A 26,733-nucleotide genomic window follows, 5' to 3' on the forward strand; every position below is an offset into this window, starting at 1 on the left:
CAATTTGTCTCAAGCACTTAACCAGAACACCAGTGATCTGTCTCAGCTTTGGGTTGGGTTTAGCCACTTGCTAAGTTTACAGAAACTAGAACAGCATTTCAAATAAACTTTTATATATTTTGGCGTGACGATTTTTCTGTTGAATGTTCCAAACAGGTAAAACATTTTGTAGAAAGTGATGGAATTTAAATGAAAGTCTAACCATGGTGGATAACTAAAAAATGATAAATTGTTGAGAAGTTATAATGTCCAGCCTAATTCTTTCTGAGTGTAGTTAAAGAAAAAATCAGTTTACTTTAATTCATTCAGCACAGGTTCAGAAATTTTGTGTTATGTAGATTGGAGAATCATAACGGTTGGTTACATTGTAACCCAGGTTCTCTGAGGGGAAAGACTAGATCTACACTGAACAAAAATTTAAACGCACACTTTTGTTTTTGCTCCCATTTTTCATGAGCTGAACTCAAAGATCTGAAACATTTTCTACATACACAAAGGACCCATTACTATCAAATGTTGTTCACAAATCTGTCTAAATCTGTGTTAGTGAGCACGTCTCCTTTGCCGAGATTATCCATCCCACCTCGCCGGTGTGGCATGTCAAGGTGCCGATTAGACAGCATGAATATTGCACAGGTGTGCCTTAGCCTGCCCACAATAAAAAGGCCACTCTGAAATATGCAATTGATCACACAGCACAATGCCACAGATGTGGCAAAACCAGTCTGTATCTGGTGTGGCCACCATTTGCCTCATGCAGTGCAACACATCTCCATCGCATAGAGTTGATCAGGTTGTTGATTGTGGGCTGTGGAAGGTTGGTCTATTCCTCTTCAATAGCAAAGTTGCTGAATATTGGCTGGAATTGGAACACGCTGTCATATCCGTCGATCCAGAGCATCCCAAACATGCTCAATGGGTGACATGTAGGGCGAGTATGCTGGCCATGCAAGAACTGGGATGTTTTCAGCTTCCACGAATTGTGTACAGATCCTTGCAATATGGGGCCGTGCATTATCATGCTTTAACATGAGGTGATGGTCATGGATGAATGGCACAACAATGGGCCTCAGGATCTCAACACGGTATCTCTGTGCATTCAAAATGCCAGCAATAAAATACACTTGTGTTCGTTTTCCATAACATACGCTTTCCCATACCACAACCCCACCCACCATTGGTCATTTGATCCTGAGACGGTTTCTGACAGTTTGTGCAGAAATTCTTTGGTTATGCAAACCGATTTTTGCTGCAGCTGTCTGGGTGGCTGGTCTCAGACGATCCTGGAGCTGAACATGCTCAATGTGGAGGTCCTGGGCTGGAATGGTTACACGTGGTCTGCGATTGTGAGGCCGGTTGGATGTACAGCCAAATTCTCTGAAACACCTTTGAAGAAGGCTTATGGCAGAGAAATGAACATTCATTTCACGGGCAACAGCTCTGGTAGACGTCCTGCAGTCAGCATGCTAATTGCACGCTCCCTCAAAAGTTGCGACATCTGTGGCATTGTGCTGTGTGATCAATTGCATATTTCAGAGTGCCCTTCTATTGTGGGCAGGCTAAGGCACACCTGTGCAATATTCATGCTGTCTAATCGGCACCTTGACATGCCACACCTGCAAGGTGGGATGGATAATCTTGGCAAAGGAGACGTGCTCACTAACACAGATTTAGACAGATTTGTGAACAACATTTGATAGTAATGGGTCCTTTGTGTATGTAGAAAATGTTTCAGATCTTTGAGTTCAGCTCATGAAAAATGGGAGCAAAAACAAAAGTGCTGCGTTTATATTTTTGCTCAGTGTACATTGCTGAACATGTGGAATATGTAGAGTGGAGAGATAGTCTTGACATATGGTCATATACATCCAAAAAAAAATCATTTTGATAGTATCAGATTAAACGTTTATTGAAATAGCAGTACATACATGCTCAACACATCAATGTTGGGGAACAAAAACATAAAATAGTTAAAATGTAAAATTGGTTTCAAAATAACCAACATCATCTGTTTGTAAGCATTTGCTGATGATTCTGATTCTGATATTTAAAAATTCATTATGTCTCTCAGGACATAATGAGCTCAGGCTATGGTGTAGGGCGGGGCTGAACCCTTCTGGCCCGGTTCTCCATTGGTCACACTCTTCTCCAGAACCGGTTCTTTGTAGGCTGAGTTTTCATTACCACTCAGAGGAACTCTGGTCATCACGAAGGAGTTGTCTCTCATGGAGCGAGGTCCTTTTTTGCAGCATTCCCGGAACCTCTTCCCACACAGATATAACACCTCACAAAGAGTGAGGAAAATGCACACAAAGCTGGTCACCACCATAAAGACAGTAAATATCTTCTTTTCCGTTGGCCTGGAAAACAGAGTGTAAGAGATAAAACATAATGTAGGATTAAGCGTTTGAAATTTTTGGCCATTTAGAACCTTAAAGGTATCCCTTACCTCGCAATGTAGCAGTCCACCACATTGGGACATGGCTCTTCTCTGCATTTCACCAGTGGAGGAAAGAAGGCAGCTTCGTAGAGGTAAAACAGCAGGAAGACAAACACGCCATCCACAGTTATCTTGAACAGCAGGCTGAAAAAGTAGGTCCACCAGAGACCCCCTCGTTTCTTTCCTGTGTTATCATACAGAGGTGTGCAGTCTTCTCCGTACTTTAGCCGGTGCTTACGCTCCCGGTCTTTTCTGTAGGAAACGTGGAGAGTCACGAGAAGGGATGGACAAGTCACAAAGATCAGCTGGAGAGCCCAGAGTCGGGTGTAAGAGATGGGGAAGTAGTGGTCATAGCAGACATTTTGACAACCAGGCTGGCGGGTGTTGCAATCAAAGTCCTTTTGTTCGTCGCCCCAGACCTTTTCACAAGCCACCAAGAAGACCAAGAGCCTGAAGATGAAGACAATGGCAAGCCAGATTCGACCAAACCTTGTGGCGTACTTGTTAGTCCCACTGAGGAGACCCTCCAAGAAGATCCAGTTCATGGTGTTGTTTCAGATGTCAGTTGAACCCAATTGTAGAAACAGAGCACTAAAAAAGAAAATCCCAAAATGTGGGACCCACTGCTGAGGTATCGCTCGCTTGGACGCACTCTGAACTGGGCATGTCAAGCACGAAGGTGCTTTAATATGTTTCTTAATACCTGCCTGTGCCTTCTTGGCACAGTCAGAAAGGGAGGGAGGTACACAGAACAAAGCAAACATAGACCCATTCTTCAGCTAGAGTCACTTCTGTAACTGGTGATAAAACACACACACACCTTGACTAGTTCAGTAGTTCACACAGGCTCTGCACCATCCTGGACGCTACAAGTCTTACATTCAAAGAAAGCCAGTTAGCCTGACTTAGAATAAATAAGGAAAGGTATGTGATACAACGAGCCAGGTTGTGTCAAAAGATACAAAAAGTCTGCCTATCAGGAAGTTTCTTAGAAAGAGACAGATGAGTATTCACTTCTGAGGAAAGTTTTTATACACACCAACCTGTCTTCTCCTGACTTTAGCGTTACTGTATATTTAAAATGTGGCCAAAAGTGTACGATCCTATCCTTGGATAAGTTGGAAACAAAGACAAAACATCACAGGTGATTTATACAATCCCATCCTTCCTGTATGAGGAACTCAATTTTATTTGTATAGCATTAAATCACAACAACAGTTCCTCAAGGTGGTTTGTATTGTGAGGTAAAGACCCTGCAAAAATACAAAGAAAACAGAGGTTATAATAAAATATAATATTGATTCACTCTTTAGCTAAATTATAATTTGGGCAAGACACTTCACCCGTTGCCTTCTGGTGGTGGTCAGAGGGCCCGGTGGTGCCAGTGTCCGGCAGCCTCGCCTCTGTCGGTGCGCCCCAGGGTGGCTGTGGCTACAATGTAGCTTGCCATCACCAGTGTGTGAATGTGTGTGTGAATGGGTGGATGATTGTGTATAGTGTAAAGCGCTTTGGGGTCCTTAGGACCAAGTAAAAGCGCTATACAAATACAGACCATTTACCATAATAGAAAGGGGAAAAACAAGAAAACAGAAAAAGACACAGCACCTCTGTGAAATCATTTTATTTTATTTTTTGCAAAATCTGTTACAATCACAAGACAAAACTTGTCAGATTGGACAAAATGCAACACAGTTGCAACACAAATAATAAAGAACCTTGAACCTTGAGTTACAATAACCTTATTCTCAATTTTATAACCTATGAAGCTGGTCCTAGATGAACAACCTTTTTGTATATCAACCCTTGCTATTAAGGCGGTCTGCTGGCTGGCTCCACAGCTCTACAGTGCACAATAACTTTAGAGTGGATATAGAGAACCACATCAGCCAGAGTCAAGTAATCCTTTGGGTTTAGACCACAGACTGTATAATATGGTTATGACATTGTACGTGTCTGCGTGAAGCTGGACAATGAAATCCAGCTATATTAGATTAGATCAGCAGTTGATATTCACTCTTGGAGAGTACTGATGTACAAAGACGCAACAACGCTATAGGAAGGTGTTTATGTCTACAGCCTACACAGACGGAGAGGCCCAGGAATACCTGACTCATTATTATTATTTGTGGATTAATAGTTATACTAACATCCATCCATCCATTCACTTCCGCTTATCCTTTTCAGGGTCGCGGGGGGCGCTGGAGCCTATCCCAGCTGTCATAGGGCGAGAGGCGGGGTACACCCTGGACAGGTTGCCAGTCTGTCGCAGGGCCAACACACAGGGACAGGCAACCATTCACTCGCACATTCACACCTAGTGGATTATCCAATTAACCTATCCCCACGCAGGGAACCCACGCAAACACGGGGAGAACATGGAAACTCCACACAGAAAGACCCCACTGATGGTGGAATTGAACTCAGGACCCCCTTGCTGTGCGGCAGCAGTGCTAACCACCATGCCACCGTGCCGCTATACTAACATAATGTATATTATGACATTATAGGTTTTTAGTAATTCTAATTTATAATTCTAATTAATTATTATGAATTATAATGACACGTTTCATGTAGATGCCCTGAGTGATAATGGATCTCTTTTAACACTAATGCTTTTTTTTTTACTACAAGTAATCAATCAATAACTACATACATATACATCTATCTATCTATCTATCTATCTATCTATCTATCTATCTATCTTTTGGTATAGCTGCAATAAAAAAAAAAGATTTCCATATTTAAAAAAAGATTCTGAAGGAGTTTGACTGCCGGACTTGGAAACACGTACCTTCATATTGTAGTATTATGATTCTTACTTGAAACAAGAGTCAAATACTTTTTCCAACATTATGCAAAAATAGTTAATTCAGAATCTTTTTCAAACATTTGTGCACAGTCACCTTTTAAAGTCATACCATCTGTATTAAAGTACAGGGTGATGCCCAAGAACCAAAAAGTTGTCCCCAATTTTTTCTGTCCATATTTGCATTTAATTTTTATAGATTTTTCTGATTTTCTATACAGGCTCCCACTGACTGCTTTGCGAAGCACAACCTCACAAAGCTGTAAATGCTCCTTGCAAATACATATTATGGTTAAGTACATTTCATGGTATTCCAAGCCAAGAACAGCCACACTCTCGTTTTATCCACTCATTATAATTGTTGTTTAGCTCCTGTTCATATGGCTTCTTCTGCAAACGCTTGCGAGGAAGTTTATTACAGTCTGCATACAGACCCACTTATGTATTGGGCGGTGATGCGTCAAGGAAAACCGATTTAGTGACATATTTCCTAAGTACTTGTCCAAAATAAAAGAAGAAATGTTTTCATCATGGGCATTAAATGCCGCTAAAGCCGCCTGAGCGAGATGTACGCACGAGCATCGTTACATTTTCAGTCACTTTAGTTAAAATGTTACTTTTGGCTTCATGTCGCCCTGCAGCCGTGCTTGAATTTAGGGTAGACGTTTTCTAGCATGCACTGTACAACCGGAAATCATAATGATAATTCTTGCTGCCTTCACGGTACTGTCGGGTGAGGGGTCACAAATTGAGACAGACTCCTCTCGTTTGCATATACTATTTCCCCACTGCATAGCGAAAGACAACATGACCCCGCATCCTTCACCCTCTATTCGTTAACTTAACCGTCCGCCTTCAACCCAGGACTTATTTACTATAGCGGAGTTGAGTGGACCGCTACTTTTTTTTGCCACTTTTAATTATCTGCCCTGTCCGACCAGCCGGCTGCAGCTGTCTCTCTTCAGCAACGGGAGGTAAGAGAGGTGCTCCGCGGCGGGACAATCCGCTGCTAGCCACCAGCTAACTTAGCTAGCAGGCGAGCTAACCCGTTAGCAGCTGGCGGTGGTCCCAGCCCTTCGACTTAACACATAAAATGTTTGGCGGTAGCACTCTAGAACGGTGATTTTTTTCGTAAACGGTTGCTTGTTTGAAACATTGCTCAGATTGCCCTTAAAGTGCAAGTTTTGGGTAAGTTGTTAGCCGAGACAAGACAGACCGTTTTATCAAGGTAACCAGAGTAAGTAGCATCGTTTCCCGAGTTTTTCAAAATAAAAGTGTAATTTGCGCTCATCATTGGAGCAAAATAATAGTTGTCATTTCAGTAAATGGGTCAAAAGGTGAATACATTTAACTTTCTAAGCGTTTCACATTCATCTTTGTATTTCTATGTGTATAAGTGGATAATGAAATTTGAGAAAAGACATGGCATGTGAAAAGTATTTTACTTTATTTATGTTTGTCGTTTTACAGCTGAGTTAAGTGTAAAAACCTAACATTACATTGAGACATAATTGGAAATAGCCCCAGATAGAAAGAGAGGTGGAAAATAGACTCATTTTGGAAAATAGCTATAAAATAGCTATATGCTTCCGAATTCAGTTTAATTCTGTCTGTGTATAATGTGAAAATGGTTATTGTTATCGAGCTACCAGTTTGTCTTACTTTGAAGGTTGCAAGCATCGCTTCCGCTTTCTAGTCTCGTTCTGGCTAACAGGACAGCTAAGCAGCAGTTGATGGGAGGTTGGTGCTCAGGGGAACCAACTGGAGTTGACGGCGCTAGCTTAGCCAGCACAGGCTGCTAGGGGAGTGATCTGTTGTTGCAGGTTTGGCAAGATGCTAATAGAGGCGATTTAACCGCAACACACTGCAGCAAGTCTCCTGTGTGACTCCTCAGAGGTCCAGCCGAGCTGAACTTCGCTGAGCCATGCGACAGTGGTGTGTCCCCGTTGCGACCCCACGCACTGAACCACTCCCGGGGCGCCTGTCCGTGTCACCACCTCCATCAGGTAAGATCTACAACGAGACAGCGAAACTGTCAAAAGTCAGCCAGCTGCTGAGATCTGGATGTTACAGTTGTGCTTAGAGAGATCCGTGTGTGGTAAAGGTGGGGGGTTAAATCACTGCGCGCTGCTTTGGGAGCGCTTGACTTTTTAAGCAGAGAGTTTTGTAAAAAAAAAAAAATCCAACAACTTAACTTTTTCCAGGCGGCAGTGTTCTGGAAGTTTCCTCGTCTTGCAACACATTTAACAAGTTGAACTTTTTCTGTTTGTTGTAGCAGCATCATTATCCATTATTTACAATTATGCAAAAGTGGAAGAAATTATTCGAGTAGATTTTTGTCATCCAAGAACAGGGCAGGGTGTTTAAAATGTATCATCCTGCTTAGGTGAAAGTGCAAAAGTTTTATCATCATAATGTACTTAATGCACTTCAAGTGAAAGTACTCATGCAGACTTTCATGCAAGATTAAAATCATCTGCAGCTGGAGGCTAATGTTAGTTACTGCTGGTAGATTCAAAAATACATATTAAGGAGACAGATATTTTAGAATACATGCAAAACCTACTTTAGAAGTACTTAAGTGCATTAAACATACTTAATGCTGCTACCTTATTTCCAGAGGTGTCGCCACAGTGCAGTGATCCATATATTTTATTTGGCACAGTTTTTTCGCCATATGCCCTTCCTTCCACTGCTGTACTTCCCTAAAGTACTTGAGTAAATGCACTGAGTTATTTCTACCACTGGTCCTATCTGTACTAACATCTAGTGGCACTGATCATCATAGAAAATCAAATTTGAGGGGGGCTAATGCTACCTGATGCCCCATCTCTTAATACCCATGCTTTTCATGTTAGCAAGGTCATGTCAAATTCCTGCAATTCTTTAAAAAAAAAAGTTTAATGTGATCTTTACTTTTTAGTGCATCTTAGTCATAGGTGAATACTAGGATAAGGCTCCCTGCAGACTTGCGGGACTTAAAAAAAAAAAAAAACCCTAAAAGGATGGATATGACTCAGCCGAGGTGGGACCTGATGTTAGGTTACGTATGCCAGGGTGATCTTACTTTAATTCCACCCAGGACAAATGGAGCAAGGTTAGCCTAAGTGCAGTGTTGCCAAGCATTTGAAAGGTGGCCAAAACTTTTTTTTTTTGAATGACCCAAAGGGTTCCTCGCAGGAGAACAGTGCGGAGTGCTCTGTTCTCTAAGTGCAGTTTTTTTTATTACCGCGTCATGTTTTCACTCAAAGTTATTTGGGTTTTTTCGAGTATTAACGTTACTAAAATACTTGGATCAGATTTGCATTTAAAGTGTCATTATAAATAAACTCCTTCAAAGTGCTTGAATCCTGCTGCGTGTGCCTTTCTCATCTATTAATATTCCTTTGATCATTTCTCTGCAGGTTCTGAAAAAGTCTGCAACATATTATCTCTATTTAAGGTCTGTGAATGGTGTTGAGTGGGGATAAATATAGCCGTTTATGTCTTGGTAACACTGTGAAGTCTCGTGGTGCTGTTTATCTGGTGAGAAATCAGCCCGTCCGTGCTGCTCTCGGGTGTATTAATAGGTTGATGAGTGGTTCAGACTCATTCACAGATTTGGTCTTGTGTTTCATTGGTTTCACCTCGATAAACCCGGCTCATTTACTCTAGATGCCAGAATGGAGTGCTGTGAGGTGGAGCCCCGCTACACCATCGAGCAGATTGACCTCCTGCAGCGCCTGCGCCTGTCCGGCATGACCAAACCTCAGATCATCCACGCTTTGGAGTCCCTGGAGAGGCTGGACCCCGATCACCGCCCGTCCCACTGTGACTCTCACCCGGCCCCTTCCAACAACGCCCCCGCCACTGCTGCCCCAGCCCCGTCCTCGTCGTCATCATCCTCCGCCTCCTCGCTCTCCCTGGCCTCAGCAACCACGCAGACCTCCGGCCTGGACGGCGCCGCGCTGTCCCCAAGCAACAGCTTCGAGGCCTCTCCCCCACCCCTCTATCCTCCCACTCTGGCAGTTCAGCGGTCTTTCAGCTACGACATGATGGGGGAGGAGGATTGGGACCTGGAGGAAAAGGTGGAGGAGTACATGAGGTAAGGAGAGGGAGAACGGGAGGATTGTGGTGCAAGAGAGACCAAAGGAATAGTAGAGAGACTATTATAACATCAGATAATGACAGCTACTATTCCCAGAGGCGAAGGCTTATTCTTCAGAATTTACATGCAGTTAATTCAGGTCAGGTGCTCAGGGATGGCTGAAAAAGGAGAAGCAGCAGTGAATAAGGTTAGTCGGAGCAAAGGCTGGTGTTTTAACCACCGTGTAATGGTTCTTCTGGCAGTGATGGGGCCTTTTGTTGCTTTCGCAGGAGAGACAGCAACCTGGTGAAAGAAGAGATTAAAACTTTCCTGAACAACCGCAGAATCTCTCAGGCGATCGTGGGCCAAGTTACAGGTACTCTGCTTTGCTGTGACATCCCCGATCATTAAACTGTTGATCGTGCAGTGAGAAACACAGGGGGGCTCAGCATTTAATTAGAGTTGAACTTTTGCTGTCTTGATTTAATTCAAACAAAATGCTAAACCAAACGATTCTGTATTGAACAAATGAAAAGCTGATTTCAGGCTTTTTGCTCTTATTCTCTCTGCCAACTCATTCACTCGTGTTTCTTTTTTTTAAACTGCAAAATGAAGTGTAACTGGCTCACAGATGCTCCCATCCCACTTTCGCCAGTTTCTATTCAATACTTGAACCTTGGCTTCAGGCATCTGCTGATGCGGAGTATTGATACTACTGAAACTACTGCAAACTTAAAGCTGTTAAAGTTGTGAAATCTCTCCAAGCTGCTCTTGCTTTGTTGTTAACTCCCTGTTGGATTAAATTTGTTGATAGTTTGAGACCGTTAGGAGACCACGCACACAAAGCAACATTATTGTGTACAATGAAATTGTGGCCGCGTTGCTTTTGGTGGTTTTAAAGATGGCGAGCATGTCTGCAACATGCAATCATGATCAGTTGTAATGAACTAGTGGAAACTCCAGTTTTCACTAGTTGAACATCATAGACTCAGAAATTCAGAAACCTATATAAATAGTGACATAGTTGCTGCAATACGAGGATTTAACTGAAAAATTATTTGGGTGCATAGCAACCTTGCTGGTATAGTAATATAACCAGTTGGCAACCAGTTGAGTTGAGTCCCCTACTGCAAAGAGAAAAATTGCACTTATCAGTGTAGACTGATTCAGGTTAATGTCAATGTATTGACAATCTCTCTGCTTTTATAAATGAGACGGCAACTATTTGCAAACTTTCAGCAGTCTGAGTCAAGACTGTTTGGAAAAGACTTGCCTCCTATCAGCCAACCTGTGCAATCACCTTGCGATTGGAAGTGGTTTCCACATCTATTTGCGATCGGTCACCAAATGGGGGAAATTCCACGCCATCACAGATGCTTAGACATGAGTTTCACACATTCTGTTAAAACCTAACCATAAACTACCCCTCAGATACGTCAGGTTTCCATTAGTGGGCTAAGTTAATGTTGTAGCTTATATCTAAAATAAAGATCCTAAAACACAGAATTTCCTGGTCTTGGTGGTCATTTTAGGGCCATCGAGTTGGTAAAAAACTTGAGAAAATATTGCGATTAAAGTGTTTAAATTAACTGCTTTGTCTAACAAAGTTCAGAGAGATTCACTGTACTGTCGTGTAGGCGCCTAACTGGTAACTGGACTTGCTTTCAAAGCCTGAATACAGTTGAGTACCTGAGCACAGTCTGACTTTTAATACCAAGAAAAGGAAAAATAAGCACACAGAGTCAGAAAGATTTTAAAGAGCCTTTTAATGGGCTTCAGCTAATGCCAGCTGTATTATGTGTGTTTGCAGTAGCAGCAGGTTCATGTCAGTAAACTTCTACTCCTTCCTTGAAAATGGATTGCACTACATCACGTCCTTAATTAAAGTATCGATGTCGGGGGATGGCTTCATTAGCTGAACAGGAGTATTCCAGAGCTGGAACGCAGCCGATCTCTCCAGCAGCGCCGCCGCCGATGGTGCGCCGCGACATAAATCATTGTCCTCAACCTGTTAAAATAACGTGTGTCACCTCCCGCACGCAGGCATCAGCCAGAGCTACATTTCTCAGTGGCTGCTGCAGCAGGGCCTGGAGATGAGCGACTCCAAGCGCAGAGCTTTCTACCGCTGGTACCTGCTGGAGAGGAACAACCCAGGTGAGACGCAGGCCAAGAGGTACAAGCGTAACATGTAACTTTTACAGAGGAGAGGAGCGGGACACAGATCCTCCCAGGAATAATGGATTTTGGATTAATTATGAGAAGGTACAGATCAGTGCCTCAAGGTTGAATGTCAGGTTAATGATGAAAGATTACACTGCAGATTAGATAACAGAAGGCTCGTGTTAGAAAGGGATAATATGTCTTGTGTGTCTTGAATGCGAACCACCGCTTGCTAACCCTTCCCCATCCACCTCTCCTCCTCCTCCTCCGCTTTACCCGCCCACCATCCTCCCGCATGGTAAACCCGCACACCTTTAATTCCTCCCGCTTAACCCCAACCTGGTCCACAATGGCTGCGAGGTCGAGAAAGGACACGAGACAAATCTATATTTTCAGCTAAAGGTAGTCCCGTCACAGGAGATTCTAATCGATAACGTTAAGGCTTCTGGTTGGGAGATGAAACTTTAGCGGGCGAATCCGGCTTCTCTGCGCAGGCTAGAGTAACAGCTCGGGTCAGCGCTGACCTCGCCTCGTCCTGAGATGCAAATTCGGCAAGCATTAAAACGGCGACGGCACGACAAACGGGCGTCAACTCAAGATGCTCCCTGCTTTTATTGATTATTGTCAAACAGCATGCTCCCGCACCAAATCATGTCAAAAAGTCCCATCTTTACATTGTTAGTGTGTGAAATAAACAAAGCCGCTGATGGACCATCTGCCGTCCCTGCTGTCTCCTTTCATCTTAATGCTTTATTATTTCCCCCCCTCCCACATCGTCCCACTCAGGCTTCGCTTTAGCTCCTCTGTAGTTCCCAGCCCTGACGCTGGAGGTACTCTGGTGCTGGTTTTCATTCCCACATGGCTAACAAACAAGCTATTAACAGTGATACTAACAATAACTACTTTGTCTGCAATGTTTCTGAGCCAAAGTGGCCACAGCGCTTTGCTTCTTACATGAGCTCTTATTGACCTGTCCTCCATGAATCTGTAAAGAAGCAGTGTTGTCTGTGAAATTGATTCCTGATCGGCCAATCCACTGAAATTACAGCGCGTGTATTTGTTGATAAAGTTACCATTTCAAGGCACGTCTGCAGGAGTGTGTCACTTAATCCAGAGACATAGATGCAAACTATCAGCCTCCAGTTGTTGCCACAGCTGGTGTCTGTGTCCCGTGGCGGTGGCCTGCCTGACTATTGGTTTTGTCCCGACTGAAGGGCTGAGGTGGAGTGAAAGCCAGCACAGCGTGAGTCCCAGGGCCAGGGGAGGGGACAGAGACGGGACGGTAGCAGGGGCAAGCGGCAGCCTCCCCAACATCCTCCCCAATCCCAACACCAACCTCAACCCCAACCCATCGTGGAGCAGGCAGAGAGAGCTGCTGATGCACTTGCTGCCGTGGTACACTGCTGCAGCCGCAGCTGCCCAAGCCCAGCCAGGTAACTGCGCCCTTACTCGCGCACCCCCACCCCGCCCTCCTTGGCATCAGCAGCTTGCCACAGGAGACACATGCACCACAGTGGGTCTGCATGCTGATCAGCCTGGACCTGCTTTGTCAGCACGGGGTTTTACAGCAGTCTCAGATGGCTCCTAAACTTAGATTTCTAATGCTAAAAAGAAATGGCTCCAGACGTTTCATATCCAGCTCACCATTATAGCGAGTGGGTGTGGTTTAATGTAGTTGTCTCTGTGTGTTCTGAGTCATCCAGGTCATGATAATCTAAGGAACTTGGAAAGAAAAGTGAATGGACTTCTTTAAGTTTCTTAAAGATGTTTCACCTCTCATGCGAGAGGTTGTTCACACGTTTATTTAGAAGTGAGTTTCTTACTCTCTGTTTAAGACTCCCTTTCTGTTCCATTCGTGTCAACCTTTCTGTGACAGTGTTTTCATAAAGCTCGCTTAGTCAAAGTACAGATGGTAAAAAGTTCTGATAGGGTTTGACATAAAATCCCACATGCACTGTGATTGGTACCCCAAATTCTTTACATTCACAATCAGATACTAAACATAGTTCAGTATAACGAAACCATTTTTTCCCCTCTTCCCTGCTACATTTAAACTTTGAGCTTTTAAAAGCTTTTGAAAAGATTCAAAGTCTGTGTCATGCAAATTGTGTTGATATCATGTCCTTTAAAAACCTGAGACATGAATGTGATCTGAAAAGAATAAGACTTGACTTTACTTGACCACTACAAACGCCTTCTGTTTAGGACTGTTTAGGACAGGGCATCATATCAGAGTTTTTTTGTTTGTTTTTTTAAACAAAAAAATCCATTCAAATGCATTTCAGAAAAGTATTTGATCCCTTTGCAAAACATACTTTAGCACCTGGTGGCAAAACCTTTGTTGGCAATCACAGAGGTCAGACGTGTCTTGTAGTTGGCCAAACGTTTTTCACGCAGAGGGGATTTTGTCCCACTCCTCTTTGCAGATCCTCTCCCAGTTATTAATGTTTCGTGGCTGATTTTTGGCAACTTTAACCTTCAGCTCCCTCCACAGATTTTCTATAGGATTAAGGTCTGGAGACTGACTAGGCCACTCCAAGACCTCAATATACGTCTTCTTCAGCAAATTCTTTGTTGCCTTGGCTGTGTGTTTTGGATCATTGGCATGCTGGAATACCCACCCATTACCTGTTTTTAATGCCCTGACTGGGGGAAGGAGGTTCTCACCCAAGATTTGACGGTACATAGCCTCATCCATCCTCCCTTTGATGCAGTTTGGTTGTACTGTCCCCTTGGCAGAAAAACACCCCCAAAGCATAATGTTTCCACCTCCATGTTTGACCCTGGGGATGGTGTTCTTGGAGTCACAGGCAGCATTCCTCCTCCTCCAAACATGGTGAGTTGAGTTGATGCCAAAGAGATTTTGGTCTCATCTGACCACAACACTTTCTCCCAGTCCTTCTCTGAGTCATTGAGATGTTCAGTGGCATACTTCAAACGGGCCTGTACATCTGCCTCCTTGAGCCGGTGGGGCCTTGTGGACACTCACCGAGCTGCTTGGCGATGGTCTTGTAGCCCATTCCAGCCTTGTGTAGGTCCAAATTCTTGTCACTGACATCCTAGGAAAGCTCTTCTCTTCTCTTCTTTTATACAAGAAACAAGTAGGGTTGGGTATCGTTTAGGTTTTATCCAATACCGGTGCCAAACCGGTACTTTTGAAACGGTGCCGGTGCTTAAACGGTGCTAGAACCGGTGCTTAAAGAATGGAAAACACAAACTTTGTCCAAAAACTTCTTATGTTTTTATTTTTTAGCAGTTTCTTTTTATAAGATAAGATAAGATAAGATAACCTTTATTAGTCCCACACGTGGGAAATTTGTTTTGTCACAGCAGGAAGTGGACAGTGCAAAAGTTATGAGGCAAAAATTAGAATACAATAAGAATAAATACAGTACACAACTGTACAGAATAGAATAAAATAAAATACTATATACAGTAGAATACAATAAAATAAATATACAATAAGATAAAAATAGAATACAAATACAAATACTATATACAACTGAGTAAAAATACAACGATGACAGAAAGGATTATTGCACTTAGTATTATTGCATATGTATGGATGTGTGTGCTTGATCAGTTAAAGTCTTTATTATGGAGTCTGACAGCAGTGGGGAGGAAAGACCTGCGAAATCTCTCCGTCCCACACCGTGGGTGCCGCAGTCTCCCACTGAAGGAGCTGCTCAGTGCTGTCACAGTCTGCTGCATGGGGTGGGAGATGTTGTCCAACAGGGATGACAGCTTAGCCGCCGTTCTCCTGTCACTCACCACCTCCACTGGGTCCAGAGGGCATCCTAGAACAGAGCTGGCCCTTCGGATCACCCTGTTCAGTCTCTTCCTGTCCCCAGCAGAGATGCTGCCGCCCCAGCAGACCACACCATAAAAGATAGCAGAAGCCACAACAGAGTCATAGAAGGTCTTCAGGAGTGGGCCCTCCACTCCAAACGACCTGAGTCTCCGCAGCAGGTACAGCCTGCTCTGCCCTTTCCTGTAGAGGGCGTCTGAGTTATGAGTCCAGTCCAGTCTATTGTTCAGATGAACACCAAGGTACCTGTAGCTGTCCACAGCCTCAATGTCCATACCTTGGATGTTCAGTGGTTGCAGTGGAGAATGCTTGTGCCTGCGGAAGTCTACCACCAGTTCCTTGGTTTTACTGGCGTTGATCTGGAGGTAGTTCAGCTGGCACCAGTCCACAAAGTCTTGGGTCAGACCTCTGTACTCCTTGTCGTCCCCATCAGTGATGAGGCCGACTATTGCAGAGTCATCAGAGAACTTCTGCAGGAAGCACTGGGTGGAATTGTGGGAGAAGTCTGCAGTGTAGATGGTGAAGAGGAACGGAGCCAGAACCGTTCCCTGTGGGGCCCCCGTACTGCAGACGACCCTGTCCGACACACAGCCCTGAGTCCTCACATACTGTGGTCGGTCGGTGAGGTAGTCCAGGATCCAGGTAGTGAGGTGATGGTCCACTCCAGAGTTCACCAGCTTGTCCTTTAGAACCGAGGGAAGAATGGTGTTGAAGGCACTGGAGAAATCAAAGAACATGATTCTCACAGTGCTTCCAGCGGTCTCCAGGTGAGCGAGGAAATTGATAACCAAGTTAGCCTTTTCTGTTCATACAACATACCACCTTTGGTTGGAACTGGTGCTTAAACAATGGAAAACACAAACTTTGTCCTAAAACCTCTCATGTTTAGCTGGGGTTTTTTTTGTTTTGTTTTTTGGAAAAAGATTTCAATGTTAGCCTTTTCTGCAGCTATAGGACATATATGGTATCACTCTATCAAACAAGAAGACAGCCGCATGTAACTACGATGGTGTTTGCTAGTTCACCTTACATGCATTAATGTAATAACGTGGTTAGCCTACTCAACGTAAATTACACACGAACAACATTAAGTTACTCACACAGAGAAGAACGGCTGCTGCTGCATCATCACCCGTCATCATTTCTGCTACACTGGCAGGGCTAGGGGCCAGGACTCTACTCTTCAGGTTCTTGGGATGTTGCTAACTCCGGGTCCGATAACAGGCACCACACCCGCAGTAGATGTGCTGCTCTGTGTGAGGTCTGGCAGCAAGCTATCAAATACGGTGCATTTCTCGGCTTTAAAAAAAACCGCTATGCTGCCAGGTGTTTCATCAGATTCGAGGTGTTACCTCCTTTGCACAGTATCACCTTAAAGCACTTGTTGCAGGCTGCTGAGTTTGCATCTTTTGCTGTGAAGTACAGCCAGACTTTGACCACTTCACCTTGGGCATTTTTAATCTGCAGCTCTGCTTTAAAGGAACGTACGTACCTGGACCCGCCGACTATCCTTGGAAAGGTAAAATGATTGGCTAGAATCCAAAGTGTATGACATCTCAGGAAAAAAAAGCACCGAAATAAAGAACCGAAATGTGCGCTGCTTTTCGGTCTGGTTACTGTTTATGTCAGAACGGTGCCATAATGGCACCGGATACCGGTACCCATCCCTAGTAGCAAGTTGAAAAGGCTGTCATTGTCAGCTTTACCTGTATAAAATACACCTGGGAGCCAGAAATCTTACTGATTTATAGGGGATAAAATACCTATCCTTCATGAAAATGTAAATTAATTGATAACTTTTTTGAAATGCATTTATTTTGTTATCGTTCTGTCTCTCACTGTTCAAGTAAACCTACCATTGAAATTATAGGCTGATCAGTTCTTTGTTAGTGGGCAAACTTACAAGATCAGCAGGGGTTCAAATAATTTTTTCCCTGACTGTATGTGCTAAAATATGCACCGAGGCTACATGAGCACTGTTACCTTGTGCATCATTTTAATTTAGTTTTATTTATACAGCGCCAAATCACAACAACCGTTGCCTCAAGGCACTTTATACTGTAGGTTAAAGACCCTACAATAATACATACAGAGAAAAACCCAACAATCATATGACCCCCTATGAGCAAGCACTTTGGCGACAGTGGGAAGGAAAAACTCCCTTTTAACAGGAAGAAACCTCCAGAACCAGCTCAGGGAGGGGCGGGGCCATCTGCCGCAACTGGAAGGAAAACAGGATAAAGACATGGTGTGAGAGAGAGAAACAGAACCTAATAACAAGTATGATTCAGTGCAGAGAGGTCTGTCAACACATAGTGAGTGAAAAAGCTGACTGAAGAAGAAAAACTCAATGCATCATGGGAATCCCCCGGCAGCCTACATCTATTGCAGCATAACTAAGGGAGGATTCAGGGTCACCTGGTCCAGCCCTAACTATATGCTTTAGCAAAAAGGAAAGTTTTAAGCCTAATCTTGAAAGTAGAGATAGTGTCTGTCTCCTGAATCCAAACTGGAAGCCTGAAAACTGAAGGCTCTCCCTCCCATTCTACTTTTAAATACTCTAGGAGCAACAAGTAGGCCTGCAGAGCGAGAGCGAAGTGCTCTAATAGGGTGATATGGTACTACAAGGTCATTAAGATAAGATGTTGCGCAAATGGAAGAACGCAGTCTTACATATTTGTTTAATATGTGCGTTGAAGGAAATATCCTGGTCAAAGATGACTCCAAGGTTCCTCACAGCATTACTGGAGGCCAAGGTAATGCCATCCAGAGTAAGAATCTGCTTAGATACCATATTTCTAAGATTTTCAGGGCCGAGTAAAATAACCTCAGTTTTATCTGAATTAAGAAGCAGAAGGTTAGTGGCCATCCAGGTCTTTATGTCTTTAAGACATTCCTGCAGTTTAACTAATTGGTGTGTGTTATCTGGCTTCATGGACAGATAGAGCTGGGGGTCATCTGCATAGCAGTGAAAATGTATGCTATGTCTTCTAATGATACTGCCTAAGGGAAGCATGTATAATGTAAACAGAATTGGTCCTAGCACTGAACCCTGTGGAACTCCATAATTAACCTCAGTGTGTGAAGAGGACTCTCCATTTACATGTACAAATTGGAGTCTGTTAGATAGATATGATACAAACCACTGCAGTGCAGTACCTGTAATACCTACAGCATGTTCTAATCGCTCTAATAGGATATTATGGTCAACAGTACCGAACGCTGCACTAAGGTCTAGCAGGACAAGCACAGAGATGAGTCCACTGTCAGAGGCCATAAGAAGATCATTTGTAACCTTCACTAAAGCTGTTTCTGTGCTGTGATGAGCTCTGAAACCTGAAACTCTGAAACAGTTAACAGATCTAACAGATCTGTTAACTGTTTGACAACTAGTCTTTCAAGGATTTTTGATATGAAAGGAGGGTTGGAGATTGGCCTATAATTAGCTAAGACAGCTGGGTCAAGAGATGACTTCATCAGAGTGAAAAAAGTTATTTCAGAAGACTGAAATAATAATAATTTTAATGGGTTGTGTCTGGAGGGACAAAAACATGATAAAATGAACAAAAATGACTAAACCTCAGTTTTTAAATGCCAAAAGGTGTTACACATCGGATAAGACGATGTCAAACCTTCCGCTATAAAGAAAAACATATTGAAGGACACAGCAACGCCCTTTGTAAAGGTCTGGTCTTGGAAAGTGAAGTTGCATGCTCTCCCTTCGACAGGTGCTACCTTATCAATGCGTTCTTTGGTGAAGGAAGAGCCTGACTGGAGGACGGGGATCATGACAGGCGACAGAGCAGGGATAGTGGGCGGTCCACTGAGGCTGCGCAGAGGAAGCCGTTTCACCTGGAGAAAGGAATGCCAATCAATTATGGAGAGGTGAGGAAGGTTTAGCACTAATTTAGACTTGGCTTATGGTTTTCCATTCAGCTTTATTTTCTGTCGTGTATCAGGTTTGGATTGTTGGAGTAGCACTTTAAGCAGAGATTTTCAGACTAGGGATGTTCCTGGTGACAAAAAAATTAGACTAGCAAACTAATGTGAAACTAATAAACACTTAGATGTCAAAAACTGTCAAAGACATTTGAAATCATTAATCACATTCTTCAATCATACTTTAAATGCTGCTTAACTATGTGGCACCTCACATCATGGATTATGAATATGGCATTTTATACATTAAAATGAAAATTAAGAAGAAGGAAAAAAAGAACAGCTCATGTTGAATATGATATGAAAATATGTTACTGAAAAGATGTTCAAGTCTCATTATTATCCATCAGTACATTTTCTTCGACTTGTCTGGGGCTGGGTCACGCCTGAGCAGAGCGGCCTCCTCCAGCTTATCCTGCGAAACACTGGGCGTACCAGGCCAGCCGAGAGAGTAATCTCTCCAGCGTGTCCTGGGTCTACCCCTGGGTCTCCTCCAGGTAGGACACCTCATCCAGGAGGTGACCACCTCAACAGGCTCCTTTGGTGCCAAGGAGTAACAGCTCCAGTCTGAGCCTCTCCCAAATGGCCGAACTCCTCATCCTCTGTTATGGAGAGGCCAGCCACCCTTAAGATAAAGCAGATTTCCACTGCTTATATCTGCAATGTCATTATGTCGCGTTTAGAACACTAATAATAATATGCTCAACAAAAAGATCAGGTTTAGATGAAGAGCCTTGTGGCGTTTTTCTACAACAGTGTCGGGACTGCAGCGCCATCTGATGGCAGATGGCTGCATAATATTTAGGACACAAAAATTTACAGACGATGAATATCAAAATGTTAACAGAATAAATGATACTGAACGAGCAATGATTAATCATCTGGTCAACTAGTCACACCCAGACCTAGACCTCCCTCCCCCCAGCCACTTCTTCAAGGATGGGAGGGACACAGAGATGTTTCCAAGCCAACAAAGAGACATAATTTATCCAGCATCATGGGTCATGGGTCTTGAACCACCTCACCTGGCTCTTCGATGTGGAGGAGTGGTGGTTCTACTCTGAGCCCTTCAGAGTGACCAAGCTTCTCTATCACTAAAGGACAGGGTGAGGTCCACAGGAGTGTGTGACCCAATACCCTTCAGAGGAAGTTCATTTCACTTGCATCCAGAATCTCAGTCTTTTAGTCCCTGCCCACAACTCCTTGCTATAGCTGAAAGTATGAATGTAGCCACCAGTAAATTGACAACTTCACCTTCAGCCCTCTGTTCACCATGACAGAGCAATATAATCTCAGCATTACTGCAGACCATCTGTCAGGCTTATAGTTTGTTTTACCACCGTCTGTAGGTCCTCACCTCTGACAGATACCCTTTGTAATCTGGTCTTGACTGGTCCTGGCTGTAGCTCAACGAAAGAGCATGTGAGTTTGGCTTTTGAGGGAGGGGCACCGATGGGGAAGGGGTGTGCTTTATTTAGGACACAAGATATAATTTGAGCTTTGGTTAAAGAAAATGAAAAGTCACTGTTTTATCCTGGTTGTCTTGTTTTCAAAGTTAACTTAGCTGAAATTCAAATTCAGTTAGTCACGCACTGCTTCATAGGACCGAGGTTATTACAGTAAACTAAAACTAAATTCAAATCTAAAACCAGGTGGGACAAAACATTTTATATGAACTAAAAATGGCCTTTGGAAAAAAAACAAAACAAAATAAAACCGCTCAAATGATTTTGTAAATTTCCAAAATTAAAATTTGCCACAACCCGCCTAACTAGGGTTAGTACTGTGTCTGTTCTGTTGTTCCGAAATATTTCCGCTGACAGCTGTCCCGTCTTCATAAGTGCAGTGACCAAAACAAATAGTGAAACTTACAAACCTAAGGTCAAACTACATAATTAGAATAACTCTGGATGGATCCTAAATTGTCACCATAAACATCTGCAGCCCCTTAAACAATGACTGGAAAATTCCCGTGGTCGCCTGTTGTGCTCTTAGATAAAGTTTATGTGCCGCTCTGAAGTAAAAAAAAAGCTCATAGAAAGCAGCCGAGATCGGCAGAACACTTTAGATGACTCGGAGCACATCTGTGCTCGAGTTCTTGGAGCAGAAGCGCAGCGTCGCTTAAGCTAATGGTCAGCATTATAAACCTTTCCAGTATTTGTGTCCTTTATGGCTTCTTTGCCGCGGCTTCCTGCTCTCAGTGGCGAGCAGAACCGGCTCAGTTTATGATGTCATTTTTCATTAAGGCTGCTGTGACCCTGCTTCCCTGGTACGTATTTGTCCCAGACAGTCTTCTCAGTAACCTAGACGGATGCTGAGAAAGAGGAGCACGGTGCCCGCTGTGTGCAATTGATTTCTCTATTAAATGGTTGCTGTAAGTATAGGGTGCAGTCTGGGCACTCAAAGTAATAAGAGCACGCAGACAACACTCACCAGCAGTACCCCGGGATTACGCAATTCTACTGCAGTGCTGATCCTTATGAGCTAGTTCAGATCCAAGGACGATACAGTAGAGGTGAAGATGATGTGTGTGAGGGAGGGAGGTGAAAGGATAGGAGAGCTGGGAGAAATTGATCCCTGTGGTTTTTTTTAATGTGAAATAATGATTCTTTTTCACTGTTAGACAGACAGGAAAAGGAAAGAGATGAGTAACACAAATTTGCAAAGAAAAAGATAGAAATAAATAGTTGTATTTACGGGGTTAGAGTTTTGAATGTTGAAAGCTTAAAATGAATCTGCTTAATGGGTTCGTTAATCTGTCCCTTCACGGCGTGAACCCTCCCCGCTGCTCTCTCGCTGTGTAAACATTGTCTTTAACTCTCCTGCCGCTTACTGCAAAAGCCTGAAAAGTTGATGAGGTGTAAAATTAGGGCGTAACTAGCTCGGCTCAGACCGGCGCTGCGCGTCGACTAATAAATGCCCGTGACGCCTGCGTGATTGAGCTCTTTGCCAACAGAGCGGCTCTTCATGTCTTCCAGCTTCTTCATGGAGAACCAGTATCCAGATGAGGCGAAGCGGGAGGAGATCGCCAACGCCTGCAACTCCGTCATCCAGAAACCAGGTAGCAAGAGGGGTTCGTCAGTAAAGCGCACTTTTCTGAGTTCTGAAAATACATCTTGCTGAATTGATGTCAGCTGACAGGTGATTAGTCGCTGACGTTCATCATTATTAGTCTTTTTTTTTTTTTAGTTAAAATGCTACCTGCAGCTTATCGAACGGGAACACCTGCTGCTTTTCTGTCATGCACATCATTCATAAACGCTGTTGGAGAAAGCAAGTGAGCAAGAGCTTTAGCTTTTTCCTGGAGTTTCTGATTGGACCGTTCGAACCTTCTGAAGATGTTTTTCCTCATCACAGAACTGCTTCACCACTCCTGAATTCTGAAGCTGCTTCGAAGCTGATGGTCATATGTCAACAGTTTAATTCGCTCTCATCAGTCGTCGCTAAAGGTCGCTCATCTGGAAGCTGTTGCTCTGTAACTGCGTTCGACTTTCCAGTGCCGGTCGCTTGTTTTGCTTCAATCACTCTGCAGCATCTTTAAAATCCACAAACTCCGTAGACTCATTCTTTGAAACTTTCAGCTCCAGTTTAGCTCCAGTTAGCCAAATTCTGTCTTATTTTTGAGGTTCTCTACCTGCAGATTCACAGGCTGCTGTTGTGGCGGTCCTCCACGTTACTCAGCTGCCTTTCCAAGTGAGTCTCTCCTACTTCAGACAGACTCTAACTCCACATTGTTATTCTGCTCTAAAGATCCACTGATGGATCCACTGGAGAGCCACTTGAACCAGTACCAACAGTAGGGTGGTAACTGTTGGATGCTTCAGTCCAGAGTGGGAGTAGGGGCAGCTGAAGGACATTTTGGACTATCATGTTAACAACATAGCCAGCCTGCAGGCAGAGAAACAGGATGTGTAAGCAGCGCCTGGAATTGCAAAACAAAATCCTTAGGATTTGCACATTTAACTGTTTTGTATGTTTGGTTTGTTTCCACCTTCAGGCTGTAAGCTGTCAGAGTTTGAGCGTGTGACGGCGCTGAAGGTTTACAACTGGTTCGCCAATCGTCGGAAGGAGATGAAGAGGAGAGCGAATATAGGTGAGGAAGATGGAAACATAGGAACGACAGATTAAGGCTTTTGGAAATGTTAGCTTCTGCTGTTAATTAATTTATATGCACATTTTCTACACATTATATTTATCTCACTTCTGCTTCCTCATCTGACCCAACCAGAAGCTGCCATTTTGGAAAGCCATGGGATCGAGGTACCAAGTCCAAGCTGCCACTCGAATGGGGAGGAAGGAGAGATGCAGGAGTTCACGGATCAGGTGACTCATCGATTCTCAGAGCAAGTAAGTAAACACGGACTTAATTACATGACCATATTCTACCCAAGGAGAGGCCAGAACAAATAACTAGCAGGAACACGTATAGGCCGGGTAAAACTGCTCGCGTTGATGCTCCATGTCGCACTGCTCAGAAAATTAAAGGAACACTTTGAAAATGCATCAGATCTGTAATCATGCTGGACATGTATGCAATCAGAGGGCTGAGTTCAAACAAGCCCCCCAAATGTAGAAAATGATGTAGCAGGTTAGTCCATTTTACCCAAATTTCATTGCAGCAACTCAAAATGGTGCTCAGTAGTTTGTGTGGCCCCCCTGTGGTTGTATGCATGCCTAAAGCATCGGGGCATGGTCCCAGTGAAATGACAGGTGGTGTTCTGGGGGTCTCCTTCCAGATCTGGACCAGAGCATCACTGAACTCCTGGACAGTCTGTCCCAGAGGTGTTCTACAGGGTTAAGGGTTAGCTAATACATTACTCAGCCCATAGCAGTACAGATATTCAGCATAATGTTTTTCCCATTGAGATAAATTTTCATTTATTAATTAATAAATTTTTTGAACAGTGAATTTACATCTTTTCCACTAAAAGCACAGAGCGGCGACGGTCATCATGAACAATATTCACGAGGCTGAATTGTAAAAGCAATACTGAGACCACAAGAATCCTAGTGATGCCGTACCTGCTTACACTTTAAGAAAACGGTGCATTTTTCACACATTTTCGAACGCCTTCAGTGTGAACAAACACGGAGCTGCTGCTGCTCTGCTGACATGCTACGCCTTCTGTGCAGACACAGTGTAGCAGCCAGAGTTTACTAAACTGTACAAATTGCAGGAAGTCACTGGGGCCAGAGCAGAAGCTGGGGCCAGCTGTTAGCTGGTCACAGCAGGCAAGGCATAAACACAGTATGCAGCACTTCCACGGCCGCTTCACTGCCCTTAACAAGCTGCCCAAGCCCAAACTGCTGCCTTAAGACTGACAAGTGGGCCTGAGCTGCTATACGAGAGAAAAGGGACCCACTTTTTGAAGTGATATCGAATAAAAGCGACACTAAAGTCCCAACTGTTTTGCTTATGCATCCACAGGAAGACACGTCTTCCCAGAGGATTGTCGACCAACAGGATCCCGCCTCGCTCGCTTCTACGGAGGTGGCAGCCTTGCCGAGCCCCCGCCCTCAGGTTCTGGAACAGAAAGAAGAGGATTCAAAAAGGGAGAGCGTGGATGAAGAGTGACTGAAGTCGGGCACGTCTGTGTTCGAATTTTATTCAGATGAAATAAGGAAACATTAAGTGTCTCCTGCTCCACCAATGCAGGGCCTTTTCGGGCCTGAGTCACCCAAATATGAAAGGGAGGAGGGTGCGGAAGCTCGCTGAGGTGCCTCAGATGGTAAGGAGGCCACTGTATTTATCAACAGTAATCCTGCTTATATTAACGGCAATATACAGTATATAAACATCTAAATATATATATCAATATATATAGTGCATTCCAAGATGGTATTAAAAAGCCTAAATTCCTTAGAGGGAGAATCATGTAAGTGATACCTCGCCTATTTTAAGCTAAGCGTTTTCTGTTTTTGTGCTCCATGCCTTCTTTGAGCTTTGTTTTTTAAAGGGTGGCTGTTTGATGGACTGTGGTGACGGGAATGTGCTGAGCCTGCAGGTCGGGTGTGTCGGGGTGGTGGGGATAAAGCGCGACATCAAGGATCTAGCGTGCGGCGAAACAAACGCCCTCTGTTTTCTTGAACGTCTTGACCTCTTCCCCCCCTCCCTCCATCTGATCCGTAAGACTGCAACCTCAATCGGTCAATCGATTGATTCAATCAGTCGATCAATCAAGGAGTGCTGTTGCCATCAAAAGCCCTGAGGGACAACCGGAATCTCAGGTAATCCCAAAAATCGTGGATAAAGGCGGTGAAGAGTTGCACCAGGTTTCTTTCGTGTCTTAACGTGTGCTTCGTTTTCTTCGTCTTAACTGTTTAACCGAAACAGGAAGTGTTATTTATACCTTTTGATATTAGCCAGACATGCCTAGGACTAAGTATCACACTATCTGTCTTCTTTCTTATATTTAATGCTGCTGTCTCCAACCTCAGCCAGTGAAGCTAGACTAGAAACATAAAGTCTACTCAGTTTTTTTTTTCTTGTTTCTTTTTTATCGTTTGAAAGAACGCTAAAACAAATGTGATCAAAAATCATTGTGCAACAACATAAATGCTACAAGTTACCCTCACTTTCTATTGGGATAAGCTAAAGCTCGAGCTTGTAAATTTCTCAGGCTGCAAAGCTGCACTTCGGAGTGAATCTTACTGGAATTGTGTTCGAGGAGCTCTCCGACATGTACATAACCCAGAAAAAAAATCCCGCACCTATGGGTGCTTTCCTTTCAGTCCATTAGCAGTATATAGAAACTTATTTGTCAGACTTGAAATATGAATAGCTGAACTTTGCATTACATAATCCCTCATATATTCACTGGCCTAAGGCCTTGGAAGTTACCTCCTTGATGTTCATATAATGAACAAAAACTCATGTTCTCAAATTGCGGGTGGGGGCGGCTACCATTTTACCTCCTAATGCCAAAGCTATGCCACGGTAGAGAAACCAGGAAGTGATGGTCACAACACTATAGCTATACAATAGATAGGTTTATTTGCTCAGTACAACACTAGCCAACTCAAGCTTACCTCAGAGTTCCTGTGTGACAGGCGTGCACGACGGGTTTAGTGTCACGAAGCTTCGACAGCAGCCCTCATTGTGACTGTTTATGATATGGACAGTGTCATGTAGCTTTTATGGCGCTGGGGTTTGCCCTGTGTTGATAATGTATTCTCACCTCAGACAGTTCCCTCGTCCAGCTTTGGACAGGAAAGCTGCACACCATTATGATTATAATGCTCCTCTCTATCTCTCTACTTTTATCTGACAAGGGAAACCAGTAACGATAATAAAATTGTACACAACCAGTGGAATATGTCTTCATTTATTTCAAAGGATGTAATGTTAGGTTAGGCTTTTCCTTATTTCTTTTTTTATATTTATATTGTTATATTACAGCTAATGTTTCAAATGATGAGGTTGGTGTAGGCGTGAGTAACCCCCGTCAGGCAAAAGCTCTGGCTTCAGATTCCTCTAAACGTGTGGTTTAAGAAAGTTACTTCTACTGTGGGCT

At 43.6% G+C, this 26,733-nt stretch overlaps 2 protein-coding genes and 1 pseudogene across 6 annotated transcripts; 2 read left to right on the forward strand and 1 right to left on the reverse strand.

Moving 5' to 3' along the window:
• The first annotated feature begins 700 nt into the window (after window positions 1-700).
• On the forward strand, window positions 701-1,697 carry LOC146683649 (uncharacterized; annotated as a pseudogene).
• Window positions 1,698-1,888: 191 nt separating this feature from the next.
• Window positions 1,889-3,179, reverse strand: LOC146683650 (gap junction beta-4 protein-like). The gene is made up of 2 exons (XM_085445385.1): window positions 2,450-3,179; window positions 1,889-2,360 (listed from the first exon to the last, which is right to left on the reverse strand). The coding sequence occupies exons 1-2, from the start codon at window positions 2,983-2,985 to the stop codon at window positions 2,084-2,086; spliced, it is 813 nt and encodes a 270-aa protein (XP_085301511.1). The 5' UTR covers window positions 2,986-3,179; the 3' UTR covers window positions 1,889-2,083.
• A 2,692-nt stretch (window positions 3,180-5,871) lies between these two features.
• On the forward strand, window positions 5,872-26,528 carry LOC146683651 (homeobox-containing protein 1). Of its 5 annotated transcripts, none has more exons than XM_085445470.1 (11): window positions 5,872-6,220; window positions 7,141-7,252; window positions 8,901-9,330; window positions 9,603-9,688; window positions 11,356-11,466; window positions 12,687-12,905; window positions 19,009-19,165; window positions 22,198-22,280; window positions 23,217-23,312; window positions 23,448-23,566; window positions 24,648-26,528. In XM_085445470.1, the coding sequence occupies exons 2-11, from the start codon at window positions 7,171-7,173 to the stop codon at window positions 24,792-24,794; spliced, it is 1,530 nt and encodes a 509-aa protein (XP_085301596.1). In that variant the 5' UTR covers window positions 5,872-6,220; window positions 7,141-7,170; the 3' UTR covers window positions 24,795-26,528. The 5 variants fall into 5 exon arrangements, with proteins under 5 accessions (XP_085301596.1, XP_085301597.1, XP_085301598.1 ...); XM_085445471.1 differs by lacking the exon at window positions 5,872-6,220 and adding an exon at window positions 6,270-6,434; XM_085445472.1 differs by lacking the exon at window positions 5,872-6,220 and having other exon boundaries at window positions 6,679-7,252; window positions 23,451-23,566.
• Window positions 26,529-26,733: the final 205 nt, after the last annotated feature.

The sequence above is a fragment of the Copadichromis virginalis genome, linkage group LG22 (genome assembly GCF_057382275.1).
Source record: "Copadichromis virginalis isolate Kocher_CV1m ecotype Utaka linkage group LG22, C_Virginalis_male_GT1.1, whole genome shotgun sequence".
NCBI classification, from domain to species: Eukaryota; Metazoa; Chordata; class Actinopteri; order Cichliformes; family Cichlidae; genus Copadichromis; species Copadichromis virginalis.

Excerpts from the sequence above, each read along its gene's own strand:
- LOC146683650 (XM_085445385.1), bottom strand. The coding sequence starts at position 2,985 with ATGAACTGGATCTTCTTGGAGGGTCTCCTCAGTGGGACTAACAAGTAC. Across the intron at positions 2,361-2,449 it reads GTGGACTGCTACATTGCGAG|GCCAACGGAAAAGAAGATAT; the intron begins GTAAGGGATACC and ends TCTGTTTTCCAG.
- LOC146683651 (XM_085445470.1), top strand. The coding sequence starts at position 7,171 with ATGCGACAGTGGTGTGTCCCCGTTGCGACCCCACGCACTGAACCACTC. Across the intron at positions 7,253-8,900 it reads CGTGTCACCACCTCCATCAG|ATGCCAGAATGGAGTGCTGT; the intron begins GTAAGATCTACA and ends CATTTACTCTAG. Across the intron at positions 11,467-12,686 it reads GCTGGAGAGGAACAACCCAG|GGCTGAGGTGGAGTGAAAGC; the intron begins GTGAGACGCAGG and ends TCCCGACTGAAG.